Below are 17649 nucleotides of genomic sequence, written 5' to 3'. Positions count from 1 at the left end.
ATTAACCCAATATAGACTGGGATAGTAACAGTGTAAAGGACAAAGAAGGGGAGGAATTCCTGAAATGTATGCAAGAGAACTTTCTTGATCAATGCGTTTCCAGTCCAGCGAGAAAGGAAGCAGTACTGGATCTAGTTCTGGGGAATGAAGTGGGGCAGGCGGAGCATGTTTCAGTGGGGGAGCACTTGGGGAACAGTGATCATAATATCATTTAGTTTAGAATAGTTATGGAAAAGGACAAGGAACAATTAAGCATAAAAATACTTAACTGGAGGAGGGCTAATTTCAGTGAGTTAAAAAGGAGTCTTGCCCTGGTGGATTGGAATCAAAAATTGGTGGCGAAACAGTAATTGAACAATGGGAGGCCTTCAAGGAGGAGTTGGTTTGGGTACAGAGTAGACACATTCCTACGAGGGGGAAAGGAAGGGCATCCAAAGCTAGAGCTCCCTGGATGACTAAAGGTATAGAGATTAAAATGAAACAGAAAAAGGAGGCGTATGACGAATGTAGGTTTCATAATACAATAGAGAACCAGGCTGAATACAGAAAGTACAAAGGAGATCTAAAAAAGGGAATAAGAGGGGCAAAGAGAGAATATGAGACTAGATTAGCAGCTAACATAAAAGGGAATCCAAGAGTCTTTTATAAACATATAAATAGTAAAAGGGTAGTCAAAGGATGCTGAGATGCTGTTTCCCATGGCTGGAGAGTCTAGAACTAGGGGGCATAGTCGCAGGATAAGGGGTCGGCCATTTAAGACTGAGATGAGGAGGAATTTCTTCACTCAGAGGGTTGTGAATCTTTGGAATTCTCTACCCCAGAGGACTGTGGATGCTGAGTCGTTGAATATGTTCAAGGCTGTGATAGATAGATTTTCGGACTCTAGGAGAATCATGGGATTATAGGGATCGGGCAGGAAAGTAGAGTTAAGGTCGAAGATTAGCCATGATCTGATTGAATGGCAGAGCAGGCTCGAGGGGCCGTGTGGCCTACTCCTGCTCCTGCTCCTATTTCTTATGTTCTTATTAAAGAAAGGGTGGAACCGATTAGGGACAAAAAAGGAGATCTTCTTATGGGGGCAGAGGATATGGCTGAAGTACTAAATGAATACTTCGCGTCGGTCTTCACTAGAGAAGAGGATGCTGCCATTGTAGCAGTAAAAGAGGAGGTAGTAGCGATATTGGATAGGATAAAAATAGATAAAGAGTCGGTACTTAAAAAGGTTGGCAGTACTCAAAGTAGAAAAGTCACCCAGTCCAGATGGGATGCATCCTAGGTTACTGAGGGAAGTAAGGGTGGAAATTACGGAAGCTCTGGCCACAATCGTCCAATCCTTCTTAGGACCGGAGGATTGCAAATGTTACACCCCTGTTCAAAAAAGGGGAGCAGGATAAGCCCAGCAGTTACAGGCCAGTCAGCCTAATAATCTGGGAAAAAATTAATTGACACTTGGAAAAGTATGGGCTAATAAATGAAAGTCAACATGGATTTGTTAAAGGAAAATCATGTTTGACAAACTTGATTGAGTTCTTTGATGAAGTAACGGAGAGGGTTGATGAGGGTCGTGCGACTGATGTATACACTGGCTTTCAAAAGATATTTGATAAAGTACCACATAATAAACTTGTTAGCAAAATTAAAGCCCATGGGATTAAAAGGATAGTGGCAACGTGGATACAAAATTGGCTACAGGACAGAAAGCAGAGAGTAGTAGTGAACGGTTGTTTTTCAGACTGGAGGGAAGTATACAGGGGTCAGTGTTAGGACCATTGTTCTGTTGATAAATATTAACGACCTGACTTGGGTACAGAGGGTATAATTTCTTAGTTTGCAGATGACACAAAACTCGCAAATGTAGTAAACAATGTGGAGGATAGTAACAGACTTCAGGAGGACATAGACAGACTGATGAAATGGGCAGACACATGGCAGATGAAATTTAACACAGTGAAGTGTGAAGTGACATATTTTGGTAGGAAGATTGAGGAGAGGGAACATAAACTAAATGGTACAATTTTAAAGGGGGTACAGGAACAAAGACCTGGGGGTATATGAACACAAATCTTTGAAGGTGGCAGGACAGGTTGAGAAGGCTATTAAAAAAGCATAAGGGATCCTGGCTTTATTAATAGAGGCATAGAATACAAAAGCAAGGAAGCCAAATTTTTATGAAACACTGGTAAGACCTCAGCTAGTGTATTATGTTCAATTCTGGGCTTCACACTTTAGGAAGGATGTCAAGGCCTTAGAGAGGATGCAGAAGAGATTTACTAGAATGGTGCCAGGGATGAGGGACTTCAGTTATGTGGAGAGACTGGAGAAGCTGGGGTTGTTCTTCTTAGAGCAGAGAAGGTTAAGGGGAGATTTGATAGAGGTGTTCAAAATCATTAACGGTTTTGATAGAGTAAATAAGGAGAAACTGTTTCAAGTGGCAGAAATGGCAGATTTAAGTGATTGGGAAAAGAATAAGAGGAGACATGAGGAATTTTTTTTTTAACGCAGCAAGTTGTTGTGATCTGGGATGCACTGCCTGAAAGGGTGGTGGAAGCAGATTCAATAGTAACTTTCAAAAGGGAATTGAAGAGAAAAAAAAAAGCACAGTTATGGGGAAAGAGCAGGGGAGTGGGACTAATTGGATAACCCTACCAAAGAGCCGGCACAGGCACAATGGGCCAAATGGCCTCCTTCTGTGCTGTATCATACAATTAAGTATAATAAGTAATTGCACCTTAATGGGGTACGAACTACTCACTGAACATCTGTTTCTGCCTGAAATAGCCAGCGCACTAAACATACAGTGAGGGGTAATTTTGTTATTGACAATAATAGTAATGGCAAAAGGGTTGCCCTTTTTGTCAGATTTAAACGTGGGCGGTTTAAGTGTTGGGGACTGTATGTGGAAGTAAGGAAATAGCTTAGCATTAGATTGTGATTCTTTTACTGATATTTTCTGCTGAGGAGTTTGACAATAGACTTTCTATTTTATATTGTATCATTGTTAGATCATTCATTTCTTGCTTAATATTTCAAACTTGAAAAAAAGTCTGATGTAATGATCTACCACTGTCAGAGACAGATCCTCTGGAGGCACAGGATAAATTCCAGATGTTTGAAAATAATCAGATAGGGTTTCCCGTTGGTTATCACTGAAAGCTTGCCCAGATTTCAAGATTAAGATTGGTGGGTGAGGGGTGGTGGCGATGAAGAGTTAAGACTTGCCCAGGTCACCGATCTAAGCTATGAGAGCCAGAAGAGTAGAAAGGACCACAAAAACAGTTTCAGGCACAAGGTGTATAGCTATGGCTCTTTCACAAATAGAGCAACCCTATGAAGCACCCTCCAAAACTTCGATATACTGTGAATCACAAGACAGAGTACTAAAGAAGAGAGAATTTGCATTTATATAGTGGCTTATAAGAACATCCCAAAGCACTTCTCATACAATGAACTGCTTTACAGTTCATTATAATGTTGGTGAAAGTTGCAGCCAATATTCACACAGCAGTAAGATGAATAACTAGTTAATCTATTTCTGGTGGTGTTGGCTGAATGAAGAATATTGAGCATACCAGGACTCGCCACTGCTCTTCTTTTGAAACAGGCAGATGGAACAATGACTCAGCCTTTCATCCAAAGTATGACACCTCCGACAGTGCAGAAGTCACTCAGCGCTGCACTGGAGTGTCAGCCTAGATTATGTGCTCAAGTCTCGAGTCACAGCTTCCTGACTCAGAGTGCAGAATGTTACCAACTGAATCAAGCACACACTTGGGAACGGCTTAAAAACACAAGTGAAGAAATGGCACTTTACCTTAATGGAGACAGGATGGGCCGGAGACACCAACCATAGTTGACAATGGGACAATCTAACCCTGCGTGTCAACAGGGGCAACTTCGAAATCTGATTTTCCCATGGGAGCACATCTCAGGAAATCCCAAGTGTGCAGCGAGTGAACTTCAATCTATTATGAACAGAAACTCACGGCCACGATTTCCCCGCGATGTGCTCCCTGCGAACGTGCGTTCCTTATTGGGAGCGCCAGATCGCAGAATCATCCCTAAAAACTACAAAATGGGTGTACAGATGTAAAGGCATCTCATCAACTGTTTCGAGACTATTCATTCATCCCTTGAGGCCGGCAGGAAAGTGGCTGGTCACAGGCAGATGCTAAGCAAACCCAGGGCATGAACTGTGCACAGGGATCCTTGTGGGTGTTGGGTGGGTATTGGGTTTGCACGTTATGCTTCACTGGACCCTTGTATGAAGAAGATCACTTACTCCAGGCTTCCTGGAAACAGATGACATTTACTCCACACATGGCAGCTATTTCCACAAGGTCTCCGATTCGTTTGTGAATTGCTGCAACCTGAGGGTTTAAAAGAAAAGCAGAGAAACGGTCCATTTATTATCTACACAATAAAATACTAACCCCTTTCTAAAAAAAGCAAAAAGTTAATATTTTACAAAAGTTGGCATTATTTCAGCCTTGGTGACTGAAGTTCCACTGACCTGTTAATCCTACACCCCTCTTAACCTGTCATTGGGCCACTGAAAAGTGGTGAAGGTGAATTCTCTCAATTAAAAAGTAGAATTACATAGAATTTTACAGTGCCATTCGGCCCAACTGGTCTATGCCAGTGTTTATGCTCCACATGAGCCTCCTCCCACCCATCTTCATCTCCCCCTATCAACATATCCTTATATTCCTTTCTCCCTCGTGTACTTATCTCGCTTTCTCTTAAATGCATCTATGCTATTCGCTGCAACTACTCCTCGTGGTAGCAAGTTCCACATTTTCACCACTCTGAGTAAAGAAGTTTCTCCTGAATTCCTTATTGGATTTGTGGCCCCTAGTTTTGGACTCCAGCACAAGTGGAACTATCTTCTTTACGTCTGCCATATTGAATCCCTTCATCATTTTAAAGACTTCGGTCACCTCTCAGTCTTCCCTTTTCTAGAGAAAAGAGCCCCAGCCTATTCAGTCTTTCCTGATAGCTACACCCTCTCAGTTCTAGTATCATCCTTGAATGGGGTCATTTTTAGAGGAATAGAATTGAAAAGCAGAGAAGTTATGTTAAACTTGTACAGAACCTTGGTTAGACCACACTTGGAGTACTGTGAACAGTTCTGGTCTCCATATTACAAAAAAAGAGGCACTGGAGAAGGTGCAAAACAGATTTACAAGGATAATACTAGAACCGAGGTTATAACTATCAGGAAAGACTGGGAAGGTGATTCAGCCCACCTTAATTCATCCGCCCAGCGAGATCCTAATGTCCCCCTACTGCAGCATCCAATTATTTCTTAAGTGATTCCAGGGTTTTCACCTTCACTATGTTATGTGGAAATTTATTCCATATATTGTATTGTGTATCGTAATATAGTACAGCACAGGAGGACGACATTTGGCCCATCGTGCCTGTGAAAGAACTACCCAATTAGTCCAGCGCCCCTGCTCTTTCCCCATACTTCTGTAAATTTTTTCCTTTCAAATATTTATCCAGTTCCCTTTTGAAAGTTACTATTTAATCTGCTTCCACCACACTTTCAAGCAGTGCACTCCAGATCATAACAACTCGCTGCGTAAAATAATGTTTCCTCATGTCGCTCTGTTTTTTTTCCCCCAATCACCTTAAATCTGTGTCCTCTGGTTATCGACCCTTCTGCCACTGGAAACAGTTTCTCCTTATTTACTCTATCAAAACCATTCATGATTTTGAACACCTCTATCAAATCTCCCCTTAACCTTCTCTGTTCCAAGGAGAACAACCCCAGCTTCTCCAGTCTCTCCACATAATTGAAGTCCCTCATCCCATTCTAGTAAATCTCCTCTGTGCCCTCCCTAAAGCCTTGTCATCCTTTTTAAAGTGTGGTGCTCAGAATTGACCACAATACTCCAGCTGGGGCCTAACCAGTGTTTTATAAAGGTTTAGCATAACTTCTTTGATAATTGATTGAAGTCTCTCATTAAAATAATTTTCCTGTTCTCACATACCCTTCCTTTCTCTGCATAGAGCAAATTATCGTTCTTCTGATGCTGATCTGGCAGTCTATAGCAGATCCCTCATGCTGAATTGTCTAATTGGAAATGCCTAATTATAGTAGTTCATTTTGTAGCTTTCCACCTCCCTCTTTATCTACTCCCTGTTTTCTAAGCACTCTATACCCCTAAAATATTGTATTCATTTCCATCCTCAGAATTCACCTTTCACATCCTCAGGACATCAATAGAGTTTTCTAAGGCAAGTGTTTCAAGGGATATGCAGCAATGGCAGGTCAATGGAGCTGAAGTACAGATCAGATTATCCATGATCTAATAGAATGGCAGAACAGGCTCGAGGGGCTGAATGGCCTACTTCTGTTGCTATGTTCCAAAGCGTTTCACAGCAAATGAATTACTTCTGAACTGTAATCACTGTTGTTTTGTGGGCAAATACGGAAGCCAATGCACACACAGTAAGTTCTCACAAACAGCAACTGGGAACAATAACCTGTTGATCTGTTTTAGTGGTGTTGGTTGAGGGATAACCAAGATGTCAGGAGAACTCTCTGCTCTGCTTCAAAAAACTTCCATGAGAAGTTTTACCTCCACCCGATAAGGGGGATGAGGCCTTGGTTTAATATCTCATTCAAAGTACAGCAGCTCAAGCAGTACTGCACTGCAGTGTCAGCTGAGATCAGGTGCTCAAGTCTGTTTGAAGCCACAACTTTCTGACTCAGGAGGTGAGAGCGCTACCCTGGAGCCAAAGTGACACTTCGAAGGGAAGGGGATTTTTTTTGGCAAGGCACATTGGGGTAGATTTTCAACTTGCCACCGAGGGGTATAACTGGTGTTCCAGATCCGCCGCCTCACTTTAATTTCCAATTATTTTAGTGGAAATGAAAATCGGGTGGTTTCTATAACAGGCGGCAAATCTGCAACAACAGTTTTACCCCTCGGTGGCAAATTGAAAAGCTATCCCGATGCTCCATGATCATGAAGAAGCCAATGCTGATGTAAAGAAAAAAAAACTACTGGCACACAGTAGGTCATTCTGCATGTGAAAAGAGTAAAGACAGGCTAACGTGAGTATTAGGAATTCTCTACCCCAGAGGGCTGTGGATGCTGAGTCGTTGAGTATATTGAAGATTGAGATCGATGGATATTTGGACTCTAAGGGAATCAAGGGATGTGGGGATCGGGCGGGAAAGTGGTGTTGAGGTCGAAGATCAGCCATGATCTTAATGAATGGCAGAGCAGGCTCAAGGGGCCATATGGCCTACTCCTGCTCCTATTTCTTATGTTCTAATGTTTTGGGAGAAGACCTTTCCAGTTCAAAGGGTTAAGTCGTCTTTCAATGCTGACTAATGTGCTTCTAATATTCATAGATTTTTTATTAAATGTTTACTGCAGTACAATCTCCTGGGGAACAGTATTAGCAACAAAATCATTCCTCCTAAAAAATAACTATAAAAATAAAATTGAACAAGAAAAGGTTGAGAGGTGATCCGATTGCTGTTTTTAGGATTCTAAAGGGACTAGTAGACCAAGACAAGCTGATTCACTTGTCCAGAACAGTAGAACCAGAGGACACGGCCTATGCTTGAAGGGGGTAAATTCAGAACGAATCTGTGGAAACATTATTTCAGTGAGTGAGTGGTCAATCTATGGAACAGGCTCCCTAGGGAGACGGTGGAAGCAGAAAGTGTTGATTGATTCAAACACAAATTAGATAGATTTCTTTCAGAAAATAATATTCTGGGATACAATATATGAGTAATTTGAGACATGACATGTGGTAAGTGTAACATGCTTGGGAGGAACAGACCTATGATTCCGAAAGCTCTCCTCCACTGGGGTTTCCTCACCACATGTCAGGGTCTGTTGTAGACTAAACTGACAGCGATTGATTGCTACGATTAGTCAACACTCCCATTATTGTTGTTATCAGGAGACTACCAGGGTGGTAAAAGACGAACTAGATGGACCTTGCTTTTTTTCTCACTAAGCAATTCCTGTGCTCCTATGAACAAGCAGCAGAGCTACGCACTGATAAAATAATCATGCGAGGAATCAACGCAAACAGTCAACGGCCAGAAAGAGTTTTCTGGGGTAGTTATTCTGAACTCCGAGATTGTATTCACATGTTCCAAACCAGCCATTACATACAGTCATTGAATACAGACTGTGCATTTCACTCCCAAACACAGATACTGGCCATGTCTGCATGGAAATGATGCTAGAAATGTTAGTAAGGATTTTAATTGATATTTAGAGCATCCACGATTTGGAGCAAATCAGTGAAGTTCATGAGAAAACACATTTGTTTACTCCTGCAGCTAAACTGTATTCAGTAGCTTCAAGACTAACTTTAAGTAAAGCACATTCATAAAGCCAAACGGTTTCATCCAAATCCCTCTGCTCAGGAGATTTCAAAGAAGAGAAATGAAAAGAGGAAATTACTTTGGGGATTATTAAATGCTCATCATGCTTCTAATAGGCCCATTAACATTACACAAAAACTATTTGAGAAGATTTAAGAGATGGGAGGGTGCAGTGGGTTATTAGACACTAGCTCTTCACTGTTGGGACCTGGGGGGTGAATTTTCTCATCATTTCCAGCGCAATAGCAGTGCAGGAAAGTTTTTTAGCAAGGAAATTTGGCCAGTGCGCCTTTAAAATGCTTTCCTCAAGTCTCCTCATGCTTTTTGATCCTTCTTGTGATCTTCCCACTGAGTCCACACTGGCCTCATTCACATATGTCAGAGTCAGTTGTGCTACAGCTGTGAGTTTCCTAGGTTTACAATGTTATTGCATTTAGGGTATGTTAGACTGAGATTCATGAGGTGCAGCAGCTGCTAGGATTACCTGATCAAGGCAGAAGTGAGGAGTTTGCTCATTTCAAGGAACTTCTAGGCCCTTGATCAAATCCAGCCCTGACAGAGATGAAAGTCTTTGTCTGTTGGCTGTAAGGATCCCACATGAAATGAATCTGGACCAGTCTCAGTCCAGCTTCTAATAGCAGGGACCCAGTGCCCCAATTCAGGGAGAGGTCCAGGATGACTGGCACAGTGATGGGGCAGAGTAGAGGGGGTGCTACTCTGCATCCAAGCTTGCTGTTTCTGACCTGAGAGTGCTGCAGCTTTACTCTGCAACTATCTGCATTATACCTGACCTGGGGAGTGTTCAATGCTGACATTCAGTTCCATAAAATGGGCAAGTGTCCCATTCCCCATCATGAATATCTCTTACCTTGATGAGGCCAATTTTTTTTTTTAAAATTACTTTTAAAACCCATAGCACAATGATAACTATGAAATGCTTACTTTTGGCCCATGAGGAGAGCCTTGGCAAGTCACCTATCACATGGTTATTTGAGTTATTCAGTCTTATCTGTTCTTATCCTCCGGCCATACAACCCTCCAAGTTCTCTGTGTTCATCCAATTCTGGCCTCCTGCGCATCCCCAACTTCCTTTGCCCCACCACTGGCGGCTGTGCCTTCAGCCACCTAGACCCTAAGCTCTGGAATTTCCTTCCTAAACCTCTCCGCCTTCAAGTCGCTCCTTAAAATCTACCTCTTTGACCAAGTTTTTAGTCACCTGTCCTAATATCTCCTTCTTTGGCTCAGTATCAATTTTTGTCTGATTAACACTCCTGTGAAGCGCCTTGGTACTTTTTACTACATTAAAAGACACCATATAAATGCAAGTTGTTGTTATTATTAACTCACGATACAGTCCACACATTATCCCATAATAGTGTCTCACTATCACCAGCAATTATCCTTTCATCTATGTGGTACTTACCATTATGGAAAGTTTAGTTTAAAAATGGATGATACATTATAAAGAACAGCCACTCTCTCAGTGAGTTTGATCTAATAATTCAATCTCCCAATTCTGCTGATGTTTATCAACTGTTTGAGTTTCATTCTTGCAATTTACCATCTCCTCAGAGCCACAAGATTGATCACAGACTGCCAGACAATTGCTGTGCCTGCATCTCCTCAAACTCCAGGCACAACTGTTAAGTAAAGATTATAATTTGGCATAGAGAGGCCCAGCTGTTAAACATAAAGTTAGCATTATTAAATCATCAATGACCTTCCCTCCATCATAAGGTCAGAAATGGGGATGTTCGCTGATGACTGCACAGTGTTCAGTTCCATTCGCAACCCCTCAGATAATGAAGCAGTCCGAGCCTGCATGCAGCAAGACCTGGACAACATCCAGGCTTGGGCTCATAAGTGGCAAGTAACATTCGCGCCAGATAAGTGCCAGGCAATGACCATCTCCAACAAGAGAGAGTCTAACCACCTCCCCTTGACATTCAACGGCATTACCATCGCCGAATCCCCCACCATCAACATCCTGGGGGTCACCATTGACCAGAAACTTAACTGGACCAGCCACATAAATACTGTGGCTACGAGAGCAGGTCAGAGGCTGGGTATTCTGCGGCGAGTGACTCACCTCCTGACTCCCCAAAGCCTTTCCACCATCTACAAGGCACAAGTCAGGAGTGTGATGGAATACTCTCCACTTGCTTGGATGAGTGCAGCTCCAACAACACTCAAGAAGCTCGACACCATCCAAGATAAAGCAGCCCGCTTGATTGGCACCCCATCCACCACCCTAAACATTCACTCCCTTCACCACCGGCGCACTGTGGCTGCAGTGTGTACCATCCACAGGATGCACTGCAGCAACTCGCCAAGGCTTCTTCGACAGCACCTCCCAAACCCGCGACCTCTACCACCTAGAAGGACAAGGGCAGCAGGCGCATGGGAACAACACCACCTGCACGTTCCCCTCCAAGTCACACACCATCCCGACTTGGAAATATATCGCCGTTCCTTCATTGTCGCTGGGTCAAAATCCTGGAACTCCCTTCCTAACAGCACTGTGGGAGAACCGTCACCACACGGACTGCAGCGGTTCAAGAAGGCGGCTCACCACCACCTTCTCGAGGGCAATTAGGGATGGGCAATAAATGCCGGCCTTGCCAGCGACGCCCACATCCCGTGAACGAATAAAAAAATTTTTAAAAATTGCCTAGCCTGTTTCTCATATTATTACACAGCATTTTGTTATTGTATATTCCTTATAACATCCACGTGTTCATTGTATCAGTTTTAATTTAAACATTAAAATAAACCCATTCATTCCCCGTACCTGCTCAGACACAGGTGAATCGGTAGGAAGAAGAATCTTGTTCTGAATAAGTCCCACTCTGACAATCCGAGGCTGACGCAGCTGCTCAGGGGATGCCTCAAACCCAAAACCCTGCAGCTCAAAATCTCTTTCCAGTGATACTTCCACAGCACACTGGGGCAAATCCAACTTTCTGAAAAAGAGCAAAATAAACATTCAGGATCAAAGTTTGACATTCCAAAAGCTTGGCTTTTAATTTTATTCATTTATACTACTGTGTCTTCTCAAAAATATAAGTTTCTGGAATATAGGAAGGACCAATGAAAAAAATAAATCAAACCTTTGGGGATCTAAGTGCAAAGGGGGTAAATGACCTAATGTGGTGCGGAGCTGTTCACTGCTGAGTCAGCCCATCTCAGTTATGGCAACAGCAGCTTTCCTGTTTCCCAGAGCTAGGGAGAGGATAAGCAGGCAGGATTTTCACTTCTAATGGGTATGCATCTGTTGTAGCACAGGTAGGCTGCATTAAGAGGGACACCTTTCATGGTGACCGTGGGGCCTGAGGAGTGGATGAAAAAGGGGGGTGCAAATGGTACTGGTAATTAGGACCCTGGAACTGAAACCTAAATAACACAATAAATGTGAAAGGATCTATTTGTAGCCAGCTAGTCTCCGGTACACGCTGCCTGAATAATAGGAGGTACCATAATTGTCTTGAACGTCTCCCCTTGTTTATGAGATTAACAGGGTGAGGCATGAGATCCTTTGGCCCTCCATTCACGATGATACTTCTGCAGCCACTGGTCTGCTCACGTCCACCTTTGATGCCCTTGTTCCTAGTAAAACCTTTACTCTCTCTCCCTCTCTCTCTCTCTCTGCACCATCTAAGCGCTTGATGTGGTCCAGCCAGATCTGGCTGGACCACATCAAGCGCTATAGAGCCTCACACTCCTCTGCGAAAACCGCTCACTGCTGCGGGATCATCCTGGAAAGCAAAGATAACTCCCGGTTTCTCTTCTCCACTACCAACCATCTTCTTAAACCCCTCTCCCCTGCCCCCTCCACCCTCACCTCACTAAGATCCAGAACGTTCTGCTGCTTCTGCTGTTTCCCCCCTTTCCCCTGACCCACCAAGCCAACCCTCCTGCGTCTTCCTCTAGTTTCTCTCCTATCTCCCCATATGCTGTCTCTGAGCTCAACTTGTCCATGAGACCTCCGTCTCCGATTGCCTTGAGCCCCATTCCTACTAAACTGCTGACTATCCAACTTCTCTTCATGGCCCCCCATGCTAGCTAACATTGTAAATGCTTCCCACTCCTCAGGAACTGTCCCTTTCCCTTGTAAAACCACCATCATCAACCCCTCCTCAAAAAAAAAATCACCTTCAACAACATGTCCTTGCAAGCTACCATCCCATCGCCAAACTCCTTTTCTATCCAAACACGAACATGTTCTCACCTTCCAAATCGAGGTCCATCTTTCCCAGAACCCCATATTTGAACCTCTCCGATCAGGTTTCCACTCCTGCTGCAGTGCTGAAATTCATGAATGACATCCTCATGGACTGTGATCATGGTGCATTGTCTCTCCTCGACCTCACGGCTAACATACTATCTTCCTCCTCCGTTATCCATCTCCGTGGAACTGCCCTCGCTTGGTCACGTTTTTATCTAGTCAATCATAGCAAGAGCATTTCTTTCTGTGCCCGCATAGTTCCCTCTGGAGTCTGAGGATCTATTCTTGTCCCCTCCCCCCACCCCCGTTCCTCATCTTCATGCTGTCCCTCAGTGACACCAACTGCAGACATGGGGTCAGCTTCCACATGTGCGCTAAAAACACCCAGCTCTACCTCTCTTGACCCTTTCAATGCCTTTGTGCTGCCAGACTTTTGTCCAATATCCAGTTATGGCTGTGCCACAATTTCATCCAAATAAAGATCATGAAGATTGAAGCCATTATCTTCGGCCCCTGCCACAAACTCCGTATCCTCTCCACCAATTCCACCACCCACCACTCCCCATCCTTGTCTCAGGCTGAACCAGACTGTTCGCAACCTTGGCATCCTATTATGACCCTGAATTAAGCTTCCATTCTCCATCACCAAGGCCGCCTACTTCCACCTCTGTTCATTGCCCGTCTCCACCCATGCCTCAGCTCACCTATCACTAAAGCTTTCATCCTTGTCTTTATCACCTCCAGGCTCAACCATTCCAATGCTCTCCAGGCCACCTCTCTTCTTCCACCCTCCATAAACTTCTGCTCATCCAAAACTCTGCTCGCTGACCTGCATTGGCTCCCAGTCCCCCAATGCCTCAAATTTAAAATTTTTATCTTTGTGTTAATGTCTCTCTTCATATCCTTGACCTGCCCTATCTCTAACCTCCTCCAGCCCTACTACCACCCCGTACTCTATCTCCAGCTTTTTCTACACCCCCCCCCCTCTCTTTGCCTCATCATTGATGGCCAAGCCTTCAGCCGTCAACGCCCCACACACTGGAATTCCCTCCCTTAAACCTCCTCCATCCCTCCTCCTTTAAGACACTCCCTAAAACTTTTCGTTACTCCCTACATAGCTCTTCCTTTAGCTCAGTGTCCAATTTTGACTGATTATGCCTCTGAAGCGCCTTGGGACGTATTTCTATATTAAAGGCACTATATAATTGCAAGTTGAAACCATGAAATAGTATGACTAAAAGCCACGTGCTCTGCAGGAACCTATTGGATGGTGGCAGATTATAGAAACCCATTGTACTGCCTCCAGCTAAGTAGCTGGAGAGCAGAACACTAAAGAAACATGGGGCTCCTGCTGACAACAAAGATAATAACTTTGCTGATGGCCTCCCTGAGATGATCCTTTGGATTACAAAGTGCTTGGTGAGTTTGGGAGGCAGGAGTCATAACTGAGGAAACTCTTGGGGCCAAAGGGGTTCTTACAACGAGCATCCTGAATCCGAGCTATGGACGTATCACAGACCAAGATACGGGCTCTGGAACCCCAGCAGAATCCACAAAAGTACTGCAGCCTCTATCTTGGCCTCCAGACTTGGCATTCGTGACTGTGATGGACAGCCCTGCTCCTAGGTATGATGCCAAGAATGGCTAGATGGCTCTGCTGGCAGCTCCAACCTCCAACTGATCCTTCACTTGCTCATCCAAAAACTTTTAACATCAAGTGGCATTTGCAGCAGCATGGCCTGCTGCTCCTGTAGGAACCTAAAAAGTGAACGCCAAGCTAGACTGGAGCAAAATTCCTTGGGCCACGCTCCACTCCTCGGAGTCTGGCCTTCTATTCACTCCTCTCCTTTATGTCCCACCAATGGTGGTAGAGCAGTGATCCTGTTTTCTGGAACTCTCTCCCTAGAGCTCTCGGTCTCTCTTTCCACCTATAAAATCTACTCTTAACCCAACTCTTCAGTTATGCTTTCCACCTCATCTCCTAATCTCACTCTTTCTGGCTCGCCCTCCACTCCCAACGCCCATCTGTGAAGGGCCTCAGGACATTTTCTATGTTAAAAAGCGCTATACAAGTTCGAGTTATAGTACAAAACATAAACCAGTTAGTCGTCAGAGAAATGTATTTTTGTGATATTCTGTATGTTTTAGCAACACAGCCAGAGTTAAAAATGCCAAAATCCAGCTACTTGCAGATTTGAGGTTTCCCAAAATTCTGACACAGCAGCTGCAATATGCATTTCCTTCAGAAAACCCAGAAGCTCTGCAAAGCTGTGGAATAATTAAAGTCATTTGCACAATTTTAAATACTATAGCATTTCAGATCCTTTGCCCACTGTAAATGCAGCCAGTGCTCTTTGGATCCGAGGAATGGGTTAGTAGGGTCACTAAATTTCCGCTCTTCCCTGTTAATAACAAAGCCCATGTTTACAGATTAACAAAATCAGTTTCAGGGATCAGGTCAAGAAAAACATTTTGAGCAACTATTTAGCATGTCAATTTGAGCTTTTTGAAAGGTTTGCACTTATATAACACCTTTCACAACCTCAGGACATCCCAAAGTCTTTACAGTCAATTAAGTACTTTTGAAGTGTAGTTACTGCTGTAACATTGGGAAACATCAATGAGATAAATGGCCAGGTAATTTGTTTTAGTGATGTTTGTTGGGGGACAAATATTGGCTCCGACACCAGGAGAGCTCCCCCTACTCTTCTTTGAATAGGTACATAGGAACAGGAGTAGGCCATTCAGCCCCTCGTGCCTGCTCCGCCATTTGATAAGATCATGGCTGATCTGTGAACTAACTCCATATACCTGCCTTTGGCCCATATCCCTTAATACCTTTGGTTGCCAAAAAGCTATCTCTCAGATTTAAATTTAGCAATTGAGCTAGTATCAATTACCGTTTGCGGAAGAGAGTTCCAAACTTCTACCACCCTTTGTGTGTAGAAATGTTTTCTAATCTTGTTCCTGAAAGGTCTGGCTCTTAGTTTTTAGACTGTGCCCCCTACTCCTAAAATCCCCAACCAGCGGAAATAGTTTCTCTCTATCCACCGTATCTGTTCCCCTTAATATCTTATAAACTTCGATCAGATCACCCCTTAACCTTCTAAACTCCAGAGAATACAACCCCAATTTGTGTAATCTCTCCTCGTAACTTAACCCTTGAAGTCCAGGTATCATTCTAGTAAACCTACGCTACACTCCCTCCAAGGCCAATATGTCCTTCCGAAGGTGCGGTGCCCAGAACTGCTCACAGTGCTCCAGGTGCAGTCTAACCAGGGTTTTGTATAGCTGCAGCATAACTTCTACCCCCTTGTACTCTAATCCTCTAGACATAAAGGTCTTATTGATTATTTTCTGCACCTGTTCATCACACTTCAATGATCTATGTACCTGAACCCCTAAGTCCCTTTGGACATCCACTGTTTTTAACTTTTTACCATTTAGAAAGTACCCTGTTCTATACTTTTTAGATCCAAAGTGGATGACCTCACATTTGTCTGCATTGAATTTCATTTACCACAGTTTTGCCCATTCACCTAATCTATCAATATCCCTTTGTAATTTTATGTTTTCATCTACACTGCTTACAATGCCACAATCTTTGTGTCATCGGCAAACTTAGATATGAGACTTTCTATGCCTTCATCTAAGTCGTTAATAAATATTGTGAACAATTGAGGCCCCAAGACAGATCCCTGCGGGACTCCACTAGTCACATCCTGCCAATGTGAGTACATACCCATTATCTCGACTCTCTGTCGCCTTTCGCTCAGCCAACTTCCTAACCAAGTCCGTACTTTTCCTTCGATTCCATGGGCTTCTATCTTAGCTAACAGTCTCTTATGTGGGACCTTATCAAATGCTTTCTGGAAGTCCATATAAATAACATCCGTTGACATTCCCCTGTCCACTACTTTAGTCACCTCTTCAAAAAATTCAATCAGGTTTGTCAGGCACAACCTACCTTTCACAAATCCATGCTGGCTCTCTCTGATTAACTGAAAATTGTCAAAGTGTTCAGTCACCCTATCCTTAATTATAGACTCCAGCATTTTCCCCACAACAGATGATTGGCTAACTGGTCTATAATTCCCTGGTTTCCCTCTCTCTCCTTTCTTAAAAAGCGGAGTGACATGTGCAATTTTCCAATCCAGAGGGACCGTTCCTGAATCTAGAATAGGGTCATGGCATCTTTTACATCCACCCGAGAGGGCAGACAGGCCCTTGATTTAACGTCTCATCCGAAAGACAGCACCTCCGACAGTGCAGCACTCCCTCAGTACTGCACTGAAGTTTTTGCTTAAATTTCTTTTGCTTAAAAGAAATTTTGGAGGGTAACGTTTTAATCAAGTCAGTATCCGATTATTTTAATTTGAAATGAAACTAAGATATGTACGCAGTGAGTGACAGGTCAGTTCCTGCAAGAACAGCGAGCTGCTCCACTCCAGACCCTTTAATTTCCTTGAGGGCGCCGCTGCCCACCACGGCTGCGCAGAAGCAGTGAGCGCGCTACCCTCTGGGAGTTGTAGTTCAGTCAGCTTGGCTGCAGGCGGAGCGGCAGCGCGGGAAACTACATCTCCCACAACGCCCTGCGCCGTCCCCATTTTAACCTGATTTCTTTGCCGTAAAGAATCCTCTTGATCTGACGGAGCTGCTCCGGGGGCAGGTGGGCCTCCAAACATTCCTCCAGGGAGCTGAGCTCTTCCGCTGCCATGTTTGCCGAGGCTGCCGAACAATGGCCGGACCCACTCTTCACCGCCCGCTTTCAACTCACCAACTGCCAGAGGCGGATCGCCCCTCCTCCTCGTCCTGATTGGCGCCAAACCTTGTGCCTTTCACCAGAACCGTTAGAGAGCACGTGGGGGCACGTGACATGGCACCGCGAGAGAGAGACACGTGGGCACCGCGAGAGGGAGACACGTGGGCACCGCGAGAGAGACAGAGACACGTGGGCACCGCGAGAGGGAGACACGTGGGCACCAAGAGAGGGAGAGACACGTGGGCACCGCGAGAGAGAGAGAGACACGTGGGCACCGCGAGAGAGACAGAGACACGT

The 17649-nt window shown here is 44.2% G+C and overlaps 1 protein-coding gene across 1 annotated transcript in view; it reads right to left on the bottom strand.

The window, feature by feature from the left end:
* upb1 (ureidopropionase, beta) overlaps positions 1–17422 on the bottom strand; it is a 153678-nt gene extending 136256 nt beyond the window's left edge. The window contains exons 1-3 of the mRNA XM_068005431.1: positions 17204–17422; positions 11157–11328; positions 4280–4367 (exon numbers count right to left, since the gene is read on the bottom strand). Coding sequence (XP_067861532.1) covers positions 4280–4367; positions 11157–11328; positions 17204–17307 — 364 coding nt within the window. The 5' untranslated portion in view covers positions 17308–17422. The remainder of the gene's footprint in view (positions 1–4279; positions 4368–11156; positions 11329–17203) is intronic.
* Between the last annotated feature and the right edge of the window lie 227 nt (positions 17423–17649).

Source organism: Heptranchias perlo, chromosome 25 (assembly GCF_035084215.1).
Source record: "Heptranchias perlo isolate sHepPer1 chromosome 25, sHepPer1.hap1, whole genome shotgun sequence".
NCBI lineage: Eukaryota > Metazoa > Chordata > Chondrichthyes > Hexanchiformes > Hexanchidae > Heptranchias > Heptranchias perlo.
The sequence above is the reverse complement of the archived record's forward strand: the minus strand, read 5'-3'. Positions and strand labels throughout refer to the sequence as shown.